The sequence below is a fragment of the Penicillium cataractarum genome (genome assembly GCF_028827025.1).
Source record: "Penicillium cataractarum strain IBT 29864 chromosome Unknown utg000005l, whole genome shotgun sequence".
NCBI lineage: Eukaryota > Fungi > Ascomycota > Eurotiomycetes > Eurotiales > Aspergillaceae > Penicillium > Penicillium cataractarum.
This window is the reverse complement of record NW_026622741.1, coordinates 1,478,070-1,496,090: the sequence shown is the minus strand read 5'-3', so window position 1 is coordinate 1,496,090 and position 18,021 is coordinate 1,478,070. Positions and strand designations below refer to the sequence as shown.

The 18,021-nt window shown below is 41.3% G+C and overlaps 3 protein-coding genes across 3 annotated transcripts; 1 reads left to right on the top strand and 2 right to left on the bottom strand.

Moving 5' to 3' along the window:
• Positions 1–9,716: 9,716 nt before the first annotated feature.
• Positions 9,717–11,848, bottom strand: N7496_006219 (potassium channel family protein; the record flags this gene model as incomplete). The annotated part of the gene is made up of 4 exons (XM_056699148.1): positions 9,717–11,376; positions 11,428–11,541; positions 11,593–11,632; positions 11,797–11,848. 4 exons carry the CDS (start codon positions 11,846–11,848, stop codon positions 9,717–9,719), a joined length of 1,866 nt encoding a protein of 621 aa, XP_056554561.1.
• Positions 11,849–12,473: 625 nt separating this feature from the next.
• Positions 12,474–15,761, bottom strand: N7496_006218 (uncharacterized protein; the record flags this gene model as incomplete). The annotated part of the gene is made up of 4 exons (XM_056699147.1): positions 12,474–13,269; positions 13,329–15,007; positions 15,072–15,577; positions 15,695–15,761. 4 exons carry the CDS (start codon positions 15,759–15,761, stop codon positions 12,474–12,476), a joined length of 3,048 nt encoding a protein of 1,015 aa, XP_056554560.1.
• A 1,175-nt stretch (positions 15,762–16,936) lies between these two features.
• N7496_006217 (uncharacterized protein) lies at positions 16,937–17,395 on the top strand (the record flags this gene model as incomplete). Its single annotated transcript, XM_056699146.1, has 1 exon — positions 16,937–17,395. One exon carries the CDS (start codon positions 16,937–16,939, stop codon positions 17,393–17,395), a length of 459 nt encoding a protein of 152 aa, XP_056554559.1.
• Positions 17,396–18,021: the final 626 nt, after the last annotated feature.

Below are 18,021 nucleotides of genomic sequence, written 5' to 3'. Positions count from 1 at the left end.
TGTCTAATCAACTAAAAAATTTATATAATAAGAAGATAGATTATATACTATCTACTTCTACACTATCTGAACCTAATACTTTTGAAGAAGCTATGAAATCAAATGAAAATAAACAATAGTACCAAGCTTGTTTAGACGAGAATAACGAGCTATTAGCTCAAAATACCTATGAAATTATAGATATACCACCTAATACTATACCTATTAAGGGTAGGTGGGTATTTAAAAAGAAACCTATTAAGAACCTACAATCTATTAAGCCTAACTATATAACTAACAGTGATAAGACTATTAGGTATAAAGCTAGATAGATTATACAAGGATTTTACCAGAAACTAGGTATAGATTTCCTAGAGACCTTTTCTACTACCGCTAGGACAGAAACCTAGCATCTTATATTGATTATGGCAGTTAATAAAGGATAGTATATTATGCAATACGATGTTAAAAACGCATTCGTACACGCAGATATCGATACCGATATCTATACTATCCTACCTAAGGGTCTATATACTAATCCTATCTATAAGGATAAATGTTGTTATCTAAAAAAGGCCCTATATGGTCTAAAACAATCGCCTAGACTATGGTATCAATACTTCACTAAGATAGCTAATAGCCTAGGATTCTATATACTACCTTATGATGAAGGAGTATATCTAAATAAACAATCTAAAGCTATATTAATAGTGCACGTTAATGATATCCTAGTTATACATAAGGATAAGCACTATATAAAAGAGATTACTAAGCAATTTAGTAAATCTATTAAACTAGAAGAACTAGGAGAGGTATCAACCTTCCTAGGTAATTCTATATCGATAGACTACCTATCTAAATCTATCTATATAGATCAAAAGGACTATATAGATAAACTATTAACTAAATATAATATAATAGGTGAATATACACCTATTAAACTACCAGGGGAACCAGGTATCCGATTAAGAAAGAACCCTAATCTATCTAATAAAGAGATAGTGACTAAATACCAACAAGAAATAGGTTCTTTACTATTCGCTAGTTTAAAGACTAGGATAGATATCGTGTTCCCTGTTAACTACTATGCACGTTATATGGCTAATCCTAGCCAAGACCATATAAACGCTCTACTAAAGATATGGCGATATCTACTATATAGACCGAATATAGGTCTACTATATAACTGTTAGGGAGATAACCTATCTATAAAAGGATATTCTGATGCTGATTGGGCAGGTGATCTAGACGGTAGAAGATCTACTACCGGATACCTATTTAGCCTATCTAATGATATAGGTCTAAATAACCCTATCTCATGGAATTCAATGCTTCAAAAGTCAGTAGCACTAAGTAGCTGCGAAGCTGAATATATAGCTATAAAAGAAGCTATTAAAGAAGCTATCTATCTATCTAATATATTGAACTATCTAAATAAGAACCTAGACCTAGGTTATATACCTAATATACCTACTATATTAGTAGATAATAAATCAGCTATCAAACTAGGTCAAAACCCTGAATTCCATAAGAGATCTAAACATATTAATATCCAATATCACTATATACGAGAAGCTATTCAAGAAGCTAAGGTTAAATTAACCTATATAAATACAAAACATCAACTGGCTGATCTATTAACAAAAAATGTTAATAAAGTCCTATTTAAAGAATTCATGAAACTAGCTAATCTAGTAGAGATTGATACTCCTACTAAGAAAAGCTAATCTATCTATCTACTACCTACTAATCTATATATCTAACTATATATAGATTACAGGGGAGTATTAATATAGATAGAGATTACCCTATAAGGACCGGTCTAAACAGAACTCCTAATATACTTCTAGAAGATCTCAAGACTAGGTATCATATGATTAAACTAGGTCATATAGAATCTAGTAGAATCAGATAAATCTGCCAGACTATCCCGTTTTTTAAATTATAAAAAGGACCGTGAATTCCTATTAAACAGTTTTAAATCCTAAGTCTTAATTTATTCTTTTAATCTGTGTACCACTTCACTTACCTATTTAGGCAACTATCCATTTCACCTACCTACCTATACTATCCTATATAGCTATATCATATAGCTATACACGAAGGTTCAGTATACCTATAAGCTTCCTATACGCTAATCATTTCATAGCCTACTCACAATACCCGTAAATAGTCTTACTAAGTACCTATCTAGGTAGAAGTATAACGATTTTATTAGATAACTAGGTATAGAGATACTATCTCCTATCTAGTTATTCTATCTCTCTTTTCTCTTATTTAGTTCTTACTTTACTCTTATTCTACTCTTATATCGAGAACTAAGAGGATATATTAATATATAGATATTATAGGGTTATATAACGAAGGACCTACTTATATAATCCCTCTCTACGTCTAGATCTTCTCTATAAGATCTATCAGATTAATCCTTAACGATCTTATATTAAATTATATACTCGCACTAAATTATCTACCTAGGTAGGAGACTATCTAATACTCTAATACTCTTTACTTTCTTATATAATCTTTTACTATATTTCTAAGATATAAATACTACTATATTTCCTAACTAAATTAAATTAAGTTTATTATCCCTTTTAATCTCTCTTCTAGATCGGTAGTACTCTTCCATAATCGTGGTACTTCTACTAGTGCGCACGACCGATAGACTTATAACCGTATATTCAGATACTATATTAAGTATTTACTAATCCTTATATATACTATCGTCTTATATATATAACCACGACTTTATGGTTACCGCCTAGAGTCCGATAATATATACCTCGAACATAGCTTACTAGTTTACCTCTTCGCTTTAACTTCCGTTATATATAAAACATAAGACTCTATTAAGGCTCTAATCTAATACTTTATAGTTATTTATCACGAGGAGTAGAGATATTATCGAAGAATACTACTTCCTAGGTACTTAATTCCCTAGGGTTCCGTAAGGATTTAGATTAGAGTAAGGAAAACCAGAGCTAGGAAAATTCGGGAGTTAGGAAATTTAGATTCTAAAGTAGTAAGCGCTATGGCTAGCGTTACTATTAATAAGATCATTTTTCCTAGCGTGACGCCTATAATATATTAAGTATCACGTACTAAGACTAATAGACTGTGGTTTTGATTCCTAGCACGGTTAGCTATAGCACTAATAGTAACCGGAGGTATAAAGGAATAACCTTAAATAGCTTAATAATTCCTATAACCACTAGAATAGTTAAGAGGCCGGCTAGACGGGACGTAAGCTAGATATAGGATATCGGCTAGACTTAGGGCGTTAATTTATCTCTATATAGTTTACCCTTTTACCTCGCCTAGACTCGCGTAATAAAAATTAGCTAGTATATATAATAACTATATTTATTATCGTCGCGTAAAATCTTTAGGGTAGCTAAGCTAGGTCTATATTATAAGCCCGATAAAGCAGTCTCGTAGTAGGGTAGCTAGATCTAAGCTATTAGCATAGCCGACGGTATCCCGGTATAATAACGAGCCTTTAGACTATAGAAGGGTTATGTAGCTATCCTAAGACATAACATAAATTAATAAATAAATCTTAGAATATTAATTAGCTTAGGAACTTATATTATCTATAAGGTAGCTATTAATATTATGATATTAACGTAATTCCCGCCCGTTCCGAACATCCTCTCCATTAAAAAAATTCAAGATCGCCTATCTTAACTAGTACCTATTAATTAAACTAGATATAGCAATTTTTATATATATTAATCCTATAACTAATCTCCCTATATCCACTACACCTAGGCGGAGCCCTAGCTATAGGCCTAATTAGCTAACTAGGTAATTTAACCTCTATATACGAATCTACCCTATTACCTTCCTCTAGCTAGTTTAGCTACGTAGCTAGCTATATAGCCTCTTTAATAGTTAAACCCTCTTCGTAGGGTATCTTCTTAGTTAACCGATTACGCTTTTTAACTATCTTCTTATTTACTATACATAAATTCGCGTTATCCTCTACTAGTACTGTACCGCTATAAAGCGCGAGCTAGAATCCCTTAATTATCTAGTCTAGGATCTCTTTTAATAGGCTCGGAGGGCTATTTAACCGCCGTTTTAGTTAATCTTTTAATATAGAAGCTTACTTAAATAGCTAAGCGGCGGTTCTAGGCGTTTATAGTATAAATTAGCTAGATTTACTACTTAGCTAGCTATTTAGTAGTATTAGAGTTCGTAGAGAGATATTAAGCTTATTAAGCACTCTCTAATAACGTAATCCACGGCCGACCGGATCACACGGCCGACCGGATCACCTACCCCCATGGGGATACTTCAAAATCGATTATCTCAACCAACACCTATCAATTCAACTAGATATAGCGATTTTTACATACATTAATCCTGTGGCCAATCTCCCTGCATCCACTACACCTAGGCGGAGCCCTAGCTGCTGGCCTAGTTGGCTGACTAGGCAATTCGACCTCTGCATGCGAATCTACCCCATCATCTTCCTCTGGCTGGTTTAGCTGCGTAGCTAGCTGTATAGCCTCTTCAATGGTTAAACCCTCTTCGCAGGGTATCTTCTTAGTTGACCGATTCCGCTTTTTGACCATCTTCTCATTCGCTATGCGCAAATTCGCGTTATCCTCTGCCAGTAGTGCACCGCTGTGAAGCGCGAGCTGGAACCCCTTGATCATCTGGTCTAGGATCTCTTTTGATGGGCTCGGAGGGCTATTTGACCGCCGTTTTAGTAGATCTTTCAACATAGAAGCTTGCTTAAATAGCTGAGTAGCGGTTCTAGGCGTTTGTGGTGTGAATTCGCTAGATCTGCTGCTTGGCCGGCTGTTTGGTGGTGTTGGAGTTCGTAGAGAGATATTAAGCTTGTTAAGCACTCTCTCAGCATCTAATGGTACTAGACCGCTAGCTGCGAAGCTGTTTTTGATAGTGGGATTGGTTGATTGGAACGTTTCTAGCCGCGCGTGCTGGTAATCCACTAAGAAATCGTGCTTGTCGATATGGTTATATCCTCTACGCGCAAGATCGCTAACGAAGCGACCGTACGCGCGCTTAACCACTGCAAAACACCCAACATCTAGTGGTTGTAGTAGATGCGATGAATGCGCAGGCATACAAAGAGGTATAATATCGTTTTCTGTGCAGATTCGGTCGAATTGGGGTGTAAGGTGGCTACCATGACCATCAAGAATCAATAGCCGAAACCGACCTCGTACGCGCGAATTCGTATATGGTATAAAGATCTTTTGTAACCAGCGTAGGCCAATCTCATGGGTAGTCCAACCGTTGGCAGAGACCTCGATTCGCCAGTCTTTCGGTAGATTTTCGTTAAACCATCCTGCAATAGCCACTTTGCCTTTAAAGACTATACATGGCGGTAGTGAATAGCCATCTGCGCAGATTGCTTCGATCGCAGTAACCCATTCGCGATTTCCTGGTTGTAGAAGAGACCTCCGACCGTAGTATTCAGCTCTTGTAACTACTTTCTGCGAAGATATAAGGCCCATTGCAAAGCCTGTCTCATCAAAGTTGTAGATATCCTCCGGTTGTATACCCTTCTCATCGATTGTGCGCTGTACGGTCGTAAACCACTGCCGAATCGATTTCGGATCTTCGTTTAGGGCTCTTTGGTAATCGTATCTTCGCGAGAAGCGAGACCGAAGCTCATCGCGGCGTTTAATAAGCTTGATGGCCAATTAACACCAACAGTAGGCGGAGGGTTACTACCGCGCGTAGCAAGTAGGATATTAGCCATTTCTCCCACAGTAGCCGGTCTAGGCGCTGCTCCACGTGAATCCATAGATAATATCCACTCAGCAAGCGCATCCTCTTCGGTTTGGGTCAATTTATGACCAGATGGGCGCTTATCAACGCGTGAGACTCGGCCATCGGCGCGCGCATGTAGGGTAGTGTAGGGTATCTCATATAGCTTTGCTGCTGCGCGGATAGAAGAGATACGGCCCTCTTTTAAATCAGAAAGGGCCAATAGGATCTTGCCCTCTTGGTTGGCCAATTTATGGCTAGATTCACTGCGAATTGGTGGCATGGTAGGTGGTTGAATTAATCAGGTTGGTAGAAAGACGCGAATTTAGAAGGGGTGATCCGGTCGGCCGTGTGATCCGGTCGGCCGTGGATTACGTTAGTACTAGACCGCTAGCTACGAAGCTATTTTTAATAGTAGGATTAGTTAATTAGAACGCTTCTAGCTAGGCGCGCTAGTAATCTACTAAGAAATCGTGCTTATCGATATAGTTATATCCTCTACGCGTAAGATCGCTAATAAAGTGACTATATACGCGCTTAATTACTATAAAATACCTAATATCTAGTAATTATAGTAGATACGATAAATACGTAGATATATAAAGAGGTATAATATCGTTTTCTATATAGATTCGGTCGAATTAGGGTATAAGGTAGCTACTATAATTATTAAGAATTAATAGCTAAAACCGATCTCGTACGCGCGAATTCGTGTATAGTATAAAGATCTTTTATAACTAGTATAGGCTAATCTTATAGATAGTCTAACTATTAGTAAAGACCTCGATTCGCTAGTCTTTCGGTAGATTTTCGTTAAACTATCCTATAATAGCTACTTTACCTTTAAAGACTATATATAGCGGTAGTAAATAGCTATCTACGTAGATTACTTCGATCGTAGTAACCTATTCGCGATTTCCTAGTTATAGAAGAGACCTCCGACTATAGTATTTAGCTCTTATAACTACCTTCTACGAAGATATAAGGCCTATTATAAAGCCTATCTTATTAAAGTTATAGATATCCTCTAGTTATATACCGTTCTCGTTAATTATACTTTATATAGTCGCGAACCACTACTAAATCGATTTTGGGTCTTCGTTTAGGGCTCTTTAGTAATTATATCTTCGCGAGAAGCGTGTACGAAGCTCGGGGCGACGGTTAACGAAGGTTAATAGCTAATTCTTACTAACGGTAGTTAGTGATTAGTTTCCACGCGTAGCTAGTAGGATATTAGCTATTTCTCGTACTATAGATAGCCTAGGCACTACTCCACGTGAATCTATAGTTAGAGATTATCTATTTAGTAAGCGAATCCTCTTCGAATTAGGTTAGTTTATAGCCCGATAGGCGAGAATTAACGCGAGATAATTAGCCGTGGACGCGGTCGTGTAGTGTAGTAAGCGGTATTTCGTATAGCTTCGCTGCTACGCGTAGAGATTTAATTCGGCTATTTTGAAGATTACTAAGAGCTAATAGGATCTTGCCCTCTTGATTAGCTAGTTTCTGCCGAGATTTAGGGCGAATTAGTGTTATAGTAGGTAGTTAAATTAGCTAGATAGGTAGGGAGACGCGATTTTAGAGAGGATGTTCGGAACGGGCGGGTATTCGGGACGGGCGGGAATTACGTTATATAGTTAGTTATATGACTACTTACTAAGCCCTTTTCCTTCCGATAAACTATATCATTATTTTCCTACGTGAAACCTATCAGATTAATTTTTAACGATCTTATATTAAATTATATACTCGTATTGAATTACCTAACCTAGGTAGGAGACTATTTAACACTCTACTTTCTTATTATTTTATATAATCTTTTACTATATTTCTTAGTTATATTAAATTAAGTTTATTATCCCTTTTAATCTCTCTTCTAGATCGGTAGTACTCTTCTATAATCGTGGTACTTCTTCTCCTTCTTAGAAGTACGTACGACCGATAGACTTATAACCGTATATTTAGATACTATATTAAGTATTTATCCTTATATATACTATCTTCTTATATATATAATCACGACTTTATAGTTACTACCCAAAGTCTAATAGTTATAAGCCCGACGTCTCTGCTCTAACTATTTAATTAATCTTCTCTTACTTTACTCTCACTCTTACTTTACTTCTTATATAGAAGCGATAGATTTAACTACTCTATAAGCTACCTAGCTTAACTACCTATTAAAATCTTACGTATACTAGGTTCCTTAGATTACTACGGTTAAAGACTATATAATTATACACGATCTATAGAAATACGCTGATCCGGACTAAGCTACTCCGTCTACCCTACCCTAAGAACTAATTAAACTATAGATATTGTCAACATGTGGATGTTGTGGGGTCACATGACGAAGGACCCACTCATATAACCCCTCTCTACATATAGATCTTCTTCTATAAAGATCTAACAGATTGATCCTCAACGATCTCGCATATGATTGCCTACCTAAGCAAGAGACTCTCAACACTCTGATTCTGTTGATTTATCATGTGATCCTTTGCTATGTTTCTTGTGATATAAATACTGCTATGTTTCCTAGTTAAATTGAATCAAGTTTATCATTCCTTTTGATCTCTCTTCTAGATCAGTGGTACTCTTCCACAATCGTGGTACTTCTCCTTCATAGAAGTGCGCACGACCGATAGACTCATAACCGTGTATTCAGACACTATATTGAGTATTTACCAATCCTTATGCACACTATCGTCTTGTGTGTATAACCACGACTTTATGGTCACCGCATAGAGTCCGACAGATATCTAATATAATTAGAAGACCTATTAATACCTATATATCTAATCTTTCTAAATAGCTAATTAGGCTTACCGATCTTATATCTAATTAACTAGCTATCTATAAGATACTACCTAAGTAAATACGAATCGTTAAGATTAGACTACCTTCGATATCTTCGATTAATTAAATCTCTTAAATAGGGTATTCGATCTTCTCTTATACTAGAAGGACGTTAAATCGTTAATAGTCTATTAGTATATAAAGCTATAGTGAAACTACGTACTACCTTTATCCCATCTAACTAATTAAAGAATTATTAAATCCTACGTAATTAGGATAAGCTAAAATAATAAGCTCTACTAACTAAATCGTCTTAACTACCTATATAAGGTTAAAAGTAGCTAATTAGCTAATTAGAAGGCTCTCCGCGTCAACATACTAAGGTCTCGTGATACACGTGACCTATATCGGGCACTGGCCCGTGACGTTACCCTTAAGGGGAGCCATAGAAGATTAATGATCGCTATAGTAGGCGTGAGCGAAGAACGTGATTAAAGGGTAAAGCCGACGAGTAGGCTATAGGGCCCCTCTTTATATACTCCATCTCGCGAACCCACGTCGTAGGCTTATGATGGAGCCGCCGGTATACTATGCTAGACTAGGGATATAGAGAAAGTAAGTAGAGGCCCGATACAGTAAGGCGTGGGTCGCCGTGGATAGGGGGGTATAAATACCACGATGGAAAGAAAAAGCACGGTAACGGGCGAGAATGCCACGGTATCGGGATAAAAGAGCATGCACAACCATAACTTTTCCATCGATACCCCCTAATTATCACATCACGTGTCGTTAACACCGATAAGGTCCTAGGATCGAACCCCAGTCTAGTCATGTTTCTTTTTGTCTACGTCGTCTGAAAATACTTCGTGCCCCTTAAGTTTACTTAGTAATCTCCCCGCAAATTTCGACTCTCTCCTACGATAACCAGGATCCGCTATTTAAGAGTTTTATTAAATCCCTGGTGGTGTGAATCGGATTTAAGATTAATCTTATTACTACCCTCGCTCCGTACGAGACTGAAAGTCCAGATAACAAGTCGGAGTGGGAATTTGTTCAATGACTTACCTTGATCCCAGTGCACAAGCGTTGGATAACCTACATGCTATACTCTGCCATATACGTGGTGAAAGGCCTCGACCCGCGCATCCCTGATTGTAGGAAGAATCAAGTCGAGTGTCACAAATGGATGCTCAATCAATCGTCTCAGAAAGCTCCTTCCGCAAGTCTGAAGAAAGCTTCTCCACTAGCAGATTTAGCATCCATGAGATCTCAGCATTCCTCTCCGATTGATTATTCTTGGCATTCTTCAGCATTCCCATCATCGTATGTTCAGACTTCGTAGATGAGAATAGTGGCGTGACCTCAGACAGGCTACCAGTATCGCCCTTGGCCTGTAGCAGAGGGATGATCCTAGACCATGTGCAGCAGAGCTCTTCCTGATGTTCAAGAGATTCAACACTCGTCAAGGAAATGAGGTTTCTAATCTCTTCTAAGAGCAACAGCCGATAGTAAGTCGAAGTTCTCCAGCGTATAATCCGGTGTTGTTCGTCTTCGCCCAAGTCACTTCGTTTATAACAGGTATCCTGCGCAGATAGCGAGTCTTGCCTGGTCTCTAATTGTCCCCGGGCCTGACTCTCAATATTAAGACGTGAATCTCGTGGCTTCGGTTTCGGGAATTTGTTCGTAGCAATCAAGTCCGATGAATGCAAGGAGCGACAGACATACTCGTGGTCATGATGCTCCTCGGGGCGCCCCCTGCGAAGAATATGCCGCCATATCCAGCCAGAGCAGAACAACAGCCATATATGAAGCACACGCCCTATGGCCGTAACCAGATTGGTGAGAATTGGAATGGCCAGTAATGACCAGAAAATGAAAAAGACCTTGGCAAAATTGCTTGTGGGGAAATAATCCCCATAGCCGATCGTCGTGAGGGATGTGTAGGTGAAATACAGAGCCACAAAATAGGTCCAGTTGTTTTCCTTCTCGGAACGGCAAAAAACACCGGCACTGACGAGCCACAGGACAAACCATGCAGCTAAGAAGAACCCGAGCTCGGCCCATCTCCTTCTTCTGTAGAATGTTGATTTGACTTTATGTATCATGAGAATTTCTTCACCGTTGAGGATACAACTTTTGACTGGAGCGATTTGTGATTGGGCTCGTTCAGCTCCTAGGAGACCATCGGCAGTCTTCTCTGAATCTGCGTTATTGATCTGCCTTCGAGCTTCCTCGATCTTCCACCGGAGCTTCATCTCCCTCATCTGATCCGTAAAGGACGCCGTAGCAGTGATGAGAAAACCTAAGCTCGTGATCCCTGCAGCGGCATAAGGAAACAGCAGACTGCGCCCTAGATGAGTCTGGGGCACTATATTCCCAAGACCGATGGTCAGGAGGGTGTAATCAGTAAAGTAGAGAGCAGTTATCAACGGCCAGCCTTCAATGGTGCTATATACGGCGGCTCCGCCGAGAAGCAGAATGGTAAAAGTGATGACCCGGAGTACGATGCTTGTACATTCAATCTTTCGCCTATCTGCTGAACCGACCGGGGACACTTTCAAGCTGACCATGTAGATTGAGAGTAGGACTGCTATCAGAAAATAGAGACTGGCGGATATAATCCCGGCGAAAAAGTTCTCAGTATATACGAAAGTTTGGTGGCCTTGGGATTGCCGATGCCGTTGGACCTCAACGCCGACGAGGCTGAACAGGATAATAGCCGAGGCGAGCCAACTGATTACCGTCACCATGAATCCTGTGATTGAGTCGACGTGGAGAATCATCGTAAGTATGAATGTCATATAAGCGGCTGTAGATAGAGCCAAAGAAGTTGCTTTAAGCCCAGCGGCCCTGAAAACGCGTTAATATCTAACTGGAACTGGTACTATAAGCAACAGTTACCAGCCGGGTGTTTGTAGCTCAACTATTGACCCATCCGCTGAGACACTCTGCTGCCATGCGTTTACTAGCGAGCAGATGTTGAACATAATAGCCATAGAGCAGAAGGCACCCTCCCTGTTCATCAGCGGTGTGTTAACTTGGTTCAACAAGGCATATCAGTCATACCGCAAGAACAGGAAACCCCGTCGAGACAGCCCACCAGCGACTGCTAACCGTTAGAGAAAGACCCGAAATGTGAAAGTGAGGTGACGACTCGCCTTGTTCTTGACCGATTCCTCGTCATCGAGGCAGCAACATCCCCATAACGATCTATTGACCCTGGCATCGTATCTTTCGACCACTTACCATCTCACGCAGGCGACCGCATACGTAGGGAACGACCAGCGACGTAATAATCTAATGTACTGGGCCGAGGCCACATGATGTGACTAGTGTTGGCGGTGTTCCAAGGCAAGGTTGGAAAATGATTATCTAACATTAAGTGACCTAGGTCATAGCCGCTGGAGTACCTCTTCCCCGGTCCTTCATTCATAGTAGGGTGATACGCCTTCCTACAAGGGCAACGGCCTCGTGACGTCACCACTTTACCTCCCAGATTTGTTTCTCAGTAAAATATCCGAGATAGAAGTGGGACACATCAAGTTTCTATTGGGTGACTGACTCCCAGTATACGGCTGACTACTCAGGCCATTAAACCAAAGAGAAAGGGAGACTCCGAGCATGCAACCTTTCACGGACGAGTCTTCGGGAGACACCTATAGCAAATCCAAGACCGTACTGCGTTATAGTATCCTGCTTCTATGTATACCCGCTTGAAAGATACCTATTCAGACACCAGGGGTTCATGGGACTCACAAGGTTGAATACTTCATGGGAAGCGCAGCTGAAAAGGGAAAAGGGAGGGGAGGAGGAGGGAGAATTCAGACAAAGCTTTTTCCTTATTCTAAGAAACCCCCTATAGAAACTACCGTACTTTGATTTCGTCTTAGTGGGAAAATCAATCCTAGACCAAAGCAAAAGACTTACTATATCCCAAGTCCACCACTTCACCCATTCTCCATGCTCATATCGGCCCTCAAAAAGATCTCTGGTGACTCTTTGCTTATAATGTGGCATTCTCCCAAACTGCCCTTCACAACAAGCACGAGATCATCAATTGCAGACAGAAATTTTAAATAAGAGCTCACCGCTACACAAAACTTCCGATAATCTTTGTCCCGGATCAGATCTCTGTACTGCATTATCTCCAAACTACTATTCTGCCAATATTCATGGCATCGGCTCAATAAAGGAGTCGGAAGCACCTCTGGTGGAGCATTGCCGGTTTTGAGCGCTTGCTCAACCATGCTCAGTACAGTCATGATATCTCCAATGTGATGGTGGTCAAGAATGCCGGTAAGGTGTGCGAACCGGTCTTGAAGCTCGACCGGTAACGAAACGGAGAGGAAAAGCAATCTCCCCAGGGCCCAGTTCATCTCTTGACATATTGATTTTATTTCAGCCAGGCTCTGACTGTTGAATGGCGAGCCGGAGAATTCGAGGTGTAAGATGGCAATGGAGTCGTCAAGCGAGGCGAGCAGTTGATCGACATCGATGGAGACTTTCCCCGCAACTAAACCGATATTGCAGTCCGATTGATTCCAGCAGGAGAGCACAAGCGCGTAGTGATCTGAAAGGGTCTGAAGAGTATTCGATAAAGTCTTGGATATATGGTATGATGCAGATGGCGGAAAAGGCAATACTTGAACGATGAGAGCAGCTGCGAAGCCGACTAATACGAGGACAAGGCGGTGCCAGAAGACGTTATAGCCGAATCCTGGGTTACCATATTGCGCAATATGCCTGGTAATGTGATATCAGAGCCTATTTAGAGCTTACAAAGGAAGATCAGCTATACTTACGTGTCATCAAAGCTGTATCCGACAATGAGAATGCATGTTGCTGCGCCCATTACCGTGGCTTGCAGAAGACCAGGGTTGAAGAACAAACGTCCCCACATGAGAAAGGCTAGAACAGCAGCCGAAATGGCAGCTAGTCCATATGTATTTCCTGGCCCATTAGCAGAACCAACATACCAGATTAGCAGTCCGAGAACTCCTCCGACAACGGTCCCGATGGTTCGGCTGATCATGGAGAAGGTAAAGTCTGCCATGTAGACCAACAAAGTTGTTTGACCCATTATAAGGCCCCAGATACCTTTCTCACGATAGTAGAAACCTGCGCTAGAAGGTATGACTGCAGGAATCGCCAAGGCAACTGTAAGAATGACCATTCTCAAAGCATATAAACCATGGGGGTTGAACAACCACTGCTTTGTGGCAATAATATATCTAGCCAGTCCACTTCGACGTTTGACTCCATATCCACGACTGATTCGGAGGCGTTTTTGGGATTCCTTAGCTGCCTCATCCACAATGCTGGGATCCACGACATTCGATTGATTTGGAATTGGGGCTGCAACATTTCCATTGAAAGCCCACGCAGCTGCATATCTGATTCCACTAGGGAACCAAAACTTCGCTCTCGTCCGTCCATGGCATAGCTGGATGATTCGTTCCATAAGTTTCACCAAAGCATCAGTCACAAGCAGTATCTGTGTCTCAAATACCATCCCAAACATGACGCCTCGGAAGGGATGGATTGCAATGTTGCTGAAATACTGCAGATTGCCGGTCTCGTCAAACAAGTCTGCGTGGATTTGGAGAAGTCGCTCTGTAGTCTCAGTCATGAATGCGGCACGAGCCGACTTAAGTGCCTCTAGTGATGTCTGACATCGCGATAAAAGTCGGTCATATTCTTCGTCTAAGGAGCGAGAAATCCATCCTCCGGACATTTGTGCACGTATACACTCGGAGATGGCGGTGATCGCATCTAGGCAGGCAGGGAGAATATCTGTTATAGACTGTCGCAGCACCTCAACGGCCTCCGACCGAATGGCTTCACTCTCAGGACTTCGCAGTGCCTGGACGAATTGTGCACTTTGCATCAACTGAAAGCGACCTATCTTGCCGGGTAGCTGCTCCGTTGTATGATCTAGTGTGCTTTCTACTCCAGGAGTGACTGGGAAGTCTTTTAGCCTCTTTTGTCCGACGAGCCGTGAAGTATGGTATTCAAGTAGTGATAAACTCGACATCATGGTTTGACGTATTGGATATCTCAGACTTTTGATATCGTCGGCGTTCCAGCGACCTATAGAGCAGTCCAGAGGTAGGAAAGCAATCGCCAGTTCCATTGTTTTGTGTGCTGCGACAAGTTTTGTTGTCACTTTTTGTAGAACCCGGACATCCAGCTCTTCCGAATTAATGTCTAGGCTGGACATAGTAAATATCAGTGGCTGCTTTCCGAGTTTAAGGAGCCCTTCAAAGGCAGTAAAGAAGGCATGAGTCGTGGATTGGGGGAAAAATAGTATGAATGCAGCAACACCAAGCCCGACACCAATGGCGGCTGGTTTAATCAGAGAGATAGGGAGGGTTCCGTAGAAAGAGGGCTGGGATGGGCCAAGGGTGAGAAAAAGATCTGAGATAATGATTGCGTATATCTGCAGTAGAACAAATTTCGGGTTAGTTGCTCCCAGCCGTGCCTAGTGAGTCACGCTTTCAGTTGACTGTCAATTTAAGAAGACTCCAGGGCCATATTTTGCTTACCATGAGATAGATGAAGAGACAAATCAGGACAAAAAAGACCACAGTCACTTGAGCATCTAGCATAAACCCGTTCGTTACGAGCACATGTGTTTCGCTCGCAATACTCTGGCCAGAGGCATTAGCCTGAATAGACGCCTGCTGTTGCAGTGCGTTTATTCGAGCCTGCGTCTCTGACGCGGAACGAGCTGCTAGAGCTGCCTTCATGACAATGACTCCCCATGCCCAGGCAAGATTCATACCAATAAGAAGAGTAAGATCCCCAAGAATGAAGATAAGCAGAATACCCGAGGGGGGAAGAATAAAGAGGACAATGCAGGTAAAGAATGTCTCTGTTCCAATTGTGTGTAGCGTAGGGCCGATGAACATGAGCAATGCAGCAACCCATGCGGCGGCCCAACAGCGGAACAATACCTTCAGATCCTGACTGTTGAAATGATCGAGCCATGAGGGGAGCCGTCGTTTTCCCTTGGTGACTTTGGTGAGGTTCATAACAAATCCTGGACTTTCTACGAGGCGATACGTCAGCGAATGATACTATATTAGAGTATAGGGAGAAATAAAACTAGTTACTTTCTGAGAAATTATGTCAACCAGTATTACTACACTGTTGCAGTTGAAAGTACCGACGGCATCGACAGCTGCATGAAGTGGAGTTTCAATATCGGACAAAACATGCAGGGGAGTAGGCATATGCTTATACTGTGCCAACGGTGTTATTCCGTTCGAACTGTAGTATTAGAATGTTTCTATCAAATGGAACTAACACCTAAAATAAGGCCTTTCGCTGAAGTTCAAACAACTTTTGTGATGTCATGACTAATATATGATGTCATGATGTACGGGAGCTGATGACCCGACGGCATTCCAGTACTTAACTGTGCTATCTTCAACCACCGTTAGCCAACATTGTGGTCTCGAAAGTAGGAAGAACAATCATCCGTAATTCACACCCGGTCGGAATCAAGCGGAACAGCTTTGCTCCGACAACACCTTATGCTATTCTGTGGGGTCGACTTCATCCTAAGAACTGTGTAAAACGCTCCCTTCCCACCCTAAGCTCGCTGGGTATTACAATGCTGTGAAGTGACGGTGTAGGCTATCAGATAGTATGATAAAGGATCTCTGGCTGAAGTGGATGGTGACGTATCTCATAGCCGAACCGCTCACACTGTCGAGCCGCTCACCCCCCAAAACATGCCGTAATAGTGATAATTAGAGCCTCATATTACAACGCCCAAGGCTTAGATTAGAGACTTAGCATGTTCTAGTACTTCATATGTCATACTCAGTATCTTATCTGATCCAGAACTATCTGAGGTATGAACATGTCGATACATAGAGCATACATATAGATTCCTCGCCGACAAATGTTATATGATATTCTGATAATACCTTCTTCGGAGAGCACATGATTGCATATTTCCCCAATGGCTGGATGTCCGCATGACGAGGAAGGCCTCCACTTTACTTATGCAACTGTACATTCTGGGATCTAGCCAATATTGCGGTACATCGGATACTCTGTCTTGTGGCATGACTCTGAATTTGTACATGGTCGAGACCTAGCAGCGTCTGATTTCTGTAGTTCATGAAAAATTCGATGATGTCATAGGCTCGGTGTCTCGAAGGCCTGGACCGTGGAACGGTGGGTTCTACGGAGTACACGGCCCAAGAAGATTGATAGAGATCATCACTTAGTGCTTATCTTGTCTCGAAATGCCTTTTATATGTTCGTTATTTTTCCCTGCGTTCCATCATCGTATAAAATATTCGGGACCACGACACTTCTCTTCACAGACAAATAAGACATTACTCGCAACGCAGTACCTATCTATCCAAGACGTTTCCGGAGCAATTATCACATAATGAAAGTTGCACACCTGGTTTATGTCTTAGGCATCATATCTGTTGCTCAAAGTGATCCCCAAGTCGACTTCAGCTCTATTGTGAGCGCAGTGATAAGCGCTGCAGGTAGTGGAGCTACGGAATTTAGCAGCATTTCTTCCGATCTAGCCTCTTTCATCAGCTCCATCGAAAGTGAAGTAAGCACGGCGACGGGATCGGAAGCATCATCACTTAGCTCCGAAATTACATCGATTACTTCGAATGAGCCGGCTATTGTTTCCTCTATTGAGAGCGCACTTTCAACGGTATCCGCAACGGTAACAGTGTCGAATATTTATACAACCACAACTGCTACAAAGACTGGTGGATCAGCCGTTGCTACAAGTACATCAGCTGGTGCTACGCGGACTGCTCAGGCTGACCTTGTGCTATCAGGAGTTGGTATCTCCGGACTACTCGCTATTCTTGCTGCTTTGTAAAAACTATCTGGCATTTGCCGACTTGTAATGATGGTTAGGAGAAAAAAAGATCTTAGAGATTAATGCAATTGGAAATGTTTGAGTTCCGATGTAAGAGAGCATGTTGACACCGTGATATTGCAAAATTTGATTTTTTGACCTTGTTATACAGAAGCGCAACCTCAGCTTCATTTACACTCTCCCATTATTCTCCGCATCTCACTATGACGATGTTAGCTTGAGAAATGGTAATCTGCTGAATAATTAGGATGCAATCCTACTTTTCAACCCTGTTTCGATTCTGCTCACAGAATACCATAGGATTCTACTTGAAGATATTGGAGTTTTACGTAATTATGCTGAACTGAGGATGGATATAGTCCATTTTAATTATTACTCTTGATTTTGAAGAATTCGGATGGTTTTACTGGTGTATAAGTTGCATACATAGAGGATTTTGTTAACGAGGTTATAGAGATATCGTTTGCAATAATATACATCACTAGGTATATCAGCTGTAACCCGAGCATAAGTGGTTGCAATTGACTCCCCTGGTAGTTTGGGGCCCCGCATTGACGTATTTGCGGGGTTACAGGAAGAATCTTGCTTAGAAATCTAGAGAGCTTCGGCTGTGATTTTCGGTAAAG